Here is a 5001-nt window from a genome sequence, read left to right on the forward strand (position 1 = left end):
ATTGTATCAAGCTGTGACCTATTGTGAAGGCAGCCTTAGTTTTTGGGTCTTCTAAAGGTATGAAGAATCACAACGCAAAATAAAAAGAAAGGGCTCAGTTCTGCAAAGTATTTTTGCATCATCATGTGGATATCAAGGAAAGGGAAAAAGTGCGTAGTGATTTGCAGCGTTGCACTGCAGTCAAGTGACAAAACTCCCACAAAATATTATTTTAATTTATTATATTATTTTAATGAGGCCTGAGCCTCAAAGTGCTCTAAGATAAATTAACTCCTCATTCCTAGTGCCATTATAACCTCTGAACAAATGTAATAGGACAATCACCTAAAAAAAATATGTTATGTTTCTGTCTGAAGGTGTTTTATCCAGCAATATTAGCAACATGAACATAATGAATATTTTCTCTTTTTTTCTCTGCTTGTTTGCCTATGTGTGTGACAATGCTTCATGTAATGGTTTTTACATGTGTGCAGTTTTACGATCTCCCGCACATAGGAACTACAACAGGAAACTACGGTAGTATAACTGCGGTGTGTGCTGGCACGGCACTGAAAAAATATTCTAAATTCAAACCTCATCTACCTTAGAAAAAGGTCGTGAGAATTGACTTTTTCAGTCAGTTATCTTGAGTAAAAACTCCACTCACATAGACATCATTCAGAATTTTTCTGAAGATTTTAGTGGGCTGCTCTATACAGTGGATAAGTGTGTAAAATTGACCTAAAGACACCGCCTTGTTCTGAGAAGCTGACCCTGCGTGAAGAGGAAACACAGCAGACTCGAGCTGTGACCTTTGTACTGTCCCTTTCCCTTTTGTAACCACCCTGAAGGAGGCGGCTGCTGTTGCTGTTTTCCTCATACCCACTCCATGTACAGGACCACGCAGCTCAATGTAACAATCTCTGGAGAATTTTCTTTTGGATGTTAAGGAAAGGAGACATTAAAAGATTTTTAAATTAAATTAAATTAAGCCAGCTTCACTGTAAGTGAAGGAATACCGGACAAATTTTCTTTCTGAGGAATGGAAGACTGAAAAGACTGAACATTTATTCCCTAGGGAGAGCTCTAACACTGGGCAATAAATGCTGGATACAACTAAAAAAGTATCTGCCCTGAGTTCAAAGGAAAAAAAAGTATTTCAGAGTATAATGACTGAAAATTAACTTTTTTACTTTTACATAGAATAAACCCAAAACATTTGGAAAGAAAATTCTCAAGAACAAAAATGACTTCTCTAATGAGCAGCACGGGTTTTCCAGTTGCCAAAATGTCTGAACTTTTCCCAACCAAAGGCTAATTAGCACCTTACCAGACTCCCAAAAAGACACACTGAATCAGCAACAGCACAGAACAGACTGCTGCCGCCTTCCTCCAGCCCGAAAGTGCTATGATGCAGTGCTCCCTCTTACTCTGAGAAGCTGACGTTTGGATTGAGACGCTGCATACGTTGCTTGGATTTGCCATCTCTGTTATCAGCACACCTTCCTTCCCAGCACCATGGAAAAGAAGGTGCTGATGAGTCACACTTTGTGTACCCTCTGTCCTTTCATAGAGCCATGTTACTCAGGGAAACGCGCGCCTCTGGCCTTCTCCTGTCAGCCCGAGCAGTCTGAATCTCTCTGCAGGAGGAGTGGCAAAGTAGGCTTTTTGCTCCTCCGAATACCTTTCCTTCACTTCAATTATGTCCCTGTAGCGGCCGTCCTGCCAGTGGAAATTGAAGTGCTCCAGCAACTCAATTCTTTTTTCCTCTGTGCTCACACAGTCAACAGGGGCAGACTGTTCCAGGAACGGTACCTGAATATCTGGGAACAGGAGGAGACCCCGGATAGCAAACCAACCGCCATACTGAGGATGGATACATACGCCATAGATCTTCTGGAATAAAAAAAAAAAAAAAAAAGAAGGATCTAGGATGTCTCATTTTGTCTCTAGTAATGGTTAGAGTTCAAAGCATCAAGCTTTGATGCAACTTCTCACACTCCTAGCCCTCTGTTGGAGTGCTATACAGAGAAGAAAGGACAGCTCTTTCCTGACCATGCAGCTCAAAGCATTGCATTTAGTTCCCATTCTCCTGTGACCACACACACAACGCTGTAACGTGGGGAGAGGTCCCTTTTTTAAAATTTAACACAGAAATTAACAACAGTGCAATTTTTTTTCCTATTTGTAATGCTCCAAGCAATAGGTCTTCTTTTACACTGGAATTTATTCTCCTGTCTGAGTAGGTTTAATAGATCAAGATATTCTTCTCCACGTATGCATCTCCCTTCCACCCCGAAGAATCCTGGAACCTTCCTATTCCTGTCTGAAACACTTTATGCATCTATATGTGATCTGGACTTTGGATTTTCCTGCAGGAGGAACTGGTGAGTAAACAATAGTTGTACAATGAAGTGTTTGCAGTTTGGTGGTTCTTCCCAGACTGTGTTTTTGCCTCACCTTTTTCCCCCAGGGATCAAGCTTCACATCCTTCCTTTGGTAGTAATATGCAGCTCCAGCAACATGGGCAGCTGTCTGCGCCAAGAACTTGGGCTTTCGGCTTGGCAGGATCTCGTAATCAAAGATGACGTCCACCTTCTGGTCAGGGAATTTCTGGGGAAATTAAAACAAACATCATCCCAGGCTCATGGAAAAAGATTTGCCACTACAAAAGTGCTGGATGCTAGAAAATCAGGCACATGCGAAGCCTGCAGATTTCCACATCCTGCTGCTGAAATCTATCAGCAAGCTTGTGGCCTTGGGCTTCCAAACTATGACTGTAAAGCACTCCGCATAGCTACAGGTTGTAATGGCAAAGAGACAGAATATGCAAGTAAAGCAGGTCAACAGCCTGGTGATGCTTTTAGGAAGAATTACCATCATGAACAATGCTTTACCCTTCTAAAGAGCAAAGACAGGAACTGGAAGGCTTTGTCTACTGCTCAACCCACCTGGTTATATGCCACAGTAGTAAACAGAATAGGTATTTCAGGTTCTTACCTCCTTCACATGTGATAAATGATGAGAAACACACTGATCCACAGGATCCCTGATTATTTTTAACCGTTCTTTGTTCACAAAAGGTTTAAGGGCTTTGTCAAACATGGAAGGCGTGCTGAGGACCACAAAGGCCAGTGTGTCGTCTGAGTAGGGGAGATGAAAGGCTGGCGGGAGAACAGCATTGTACCATCCAACCTTTGGCAAAGAAAAACAAATCTCCATTAAAACAGGGACACCATTATTTTGCTAGTGGGCATGCAGGAATTTAAAAAAAAGTGGAAAGAAGCTTAGCCACCTTCATTTGCAAACCAGATATGCAGCCTGCCTAGTGCTTTCCTTTCAAACCAAGCTGGTTTGCATACTGGGATTTACAGTTTCTGGAAGCTGTACCTTGATGTGGGAGATAAGAATCACCCACTGCGTTCAGCTCAAGGCTGCCCTTTATCCTGCTCGGCTGGGCTCAGATAGAGGCTTCAGGTAGAGGGAAGTATGAGCAACCAATCTTGCCAATGCAAATCAGATGTTTTGGTTTAGATTAAACTTTTGCAGGGTTGTTGTTTTGTTTTGTTTATTGTTTATTTTTTTTTCTCAGCTTCAGCCAGAAAGAAACTGGTACGTCTGTTTTGCTCATGTGACAAGTTGCATGGTTTATTTCTTCAGCAAGAAACATTCATGTGTGAAAGTGAAGGATGTGAAGCTCCCAGCAGTGCTAAAATCCCCCAGAACCATCAGTTGTAGTGCATGGATTGTGACAAGGCCACATTCTGGTATTTCTTTCCGGGGCTGGATGTGTTATAACACAGACGAGAAATGAGGGATCAAGCCAGAGCAGCAGGAAGACACGACCAGGGGCCAGGGCTCAGACCAGCAACTGCCAGGCAGGAGGAGATAACGGTCAAACCCCTGCACTCCATCGCTAATGTACTGCACAATAACATCACTCTTTTTATAAGGTGTGACAACCCCCACTCTCCTGGGATGCCACAAAGACCAGGTCTGATGTTCAGAAAGATGTCAAACAATGTAACTTAATATTTTGTCTGAAAGTGCAAAACACTGGTCATCTCTAAAGATCAATGAAATGAATCTGAAAGTTACTTTATAGGGGACAGTGGCAGCCAGACCTGCCCATATGGAAACACAGAATGAAAACTAAGTTTACATTCTTACATCAAAAGTAAGATGTAAAAGTTTAACCAGTTTTGATATGTCTTGTTTAAGATGCTGAATCAAGATGTTACAAGAAATTGAATCTAAGGTTTGCTTATTTCCCAGTTTATGTCAGGCAGTGCAGCGGGGCTACCTGCACCAGGATCAAACCTCCAAAGAGATACAGCGCTGTTAAGGTTTCTCTCTGGGAGCTGTATCCTTTTTGATCTGGGTTCTGTCCCTAATCCTGCTGCTGTGTTTCAGGAAAGCAGTGTTAAATTAGTCTCCAAATTCTGGAGATTTTGCTTCTCTCAGCACCTTATTTCCTTTCACTTTCTGTCAGATCAACAATACAGCAGGAAATACAAATATTTCTGGTTAACAAATACAACATTCCCCGAGGAGGGGAAGGTCAGGCTTATTGCAGATTGGTTTGTATTCGATGTCATAGATCGATTTATTGCAGATTGCCTCTGGAGCCGGCAAAGATGGAACCCCGAAGTGTTGGTGGAAACTGAGCATACACAGCTCCGCAGAGGGGAGAGCGAAAGGGGAGAATGGGCAGAACGCCCCGCGTGTCCGCAGGACGAGGCAGCCCGCGCTTTAATACACGGGTGTTTCTACATTTAGATTAAAATTTAAGCTTGCTGGGAGGACTTTACTCTCTGTGAGTCCAGATGGGTCTTTATTTACCTCTCCTGACCTTAACGGAGTAGCACCAGCGTAGCGGACCTCAGCAAACCTCCGGTTCGACTGGACAGCCATAACCTTGACCGGCCTTACCGGGCGGACCCAACAGACCCCTCACACGTGCTCCTTAACCCGCGCTGCAGCACGCCCCCTCGGGCGCACTGCCAGCTCCGCCCGCCGCCC

At 43.5% G+C, this 5001-nt stretch overlaps 1 protein-coding gene across 1 annotated transcript; it reads right to left on the minus strand.

The window, feature by feature from the left end:
• Nucleotides 1-1412: 1412 nt before the first annotated feature.
• MMACHC (methylmalonic aciduria (cobalamin deficiency) cblC type, with homocystinuria) lies at nucleotides 1413-3201 on the minus strand. Its single transcript, XM_009884664.1, has 3 exons — nucleotides 2980-3201; nucleotides 2440-2592; nucleotides 1413-1875 (listed from the first exon to the last, which is right to left on the minus strand). Exons 1-3 carry the CDS (start codon nucleotides 3199-3201, stop codon nucleotides 1564-1566), a joined length of 687 nt encoding a protein of 228 aa, XP_009882966.1. The 3' UTR covers nucleotides 1413-1563.
• Between the last annotated feature and the right edge of the window lie 1800 nt (nucleotides 3202-5001).

This window comes from Charadrius vociferus, unplaced genomic scaffold (genome assembly GCF_000708025.1).
Source record: "Charadrius vociferus isolate BGI_N301 unplaced genomic scaffold, ASM70802v2 scaffold163, whole genome shotgun sequence".
NCBI classification, from domain to species: domain Eukaryota; kingdom Metazoa; phylum Chordata; class Aves; order Charadriiformes; family Charadriidae; genus Charadrius; species Charadrius vociferus.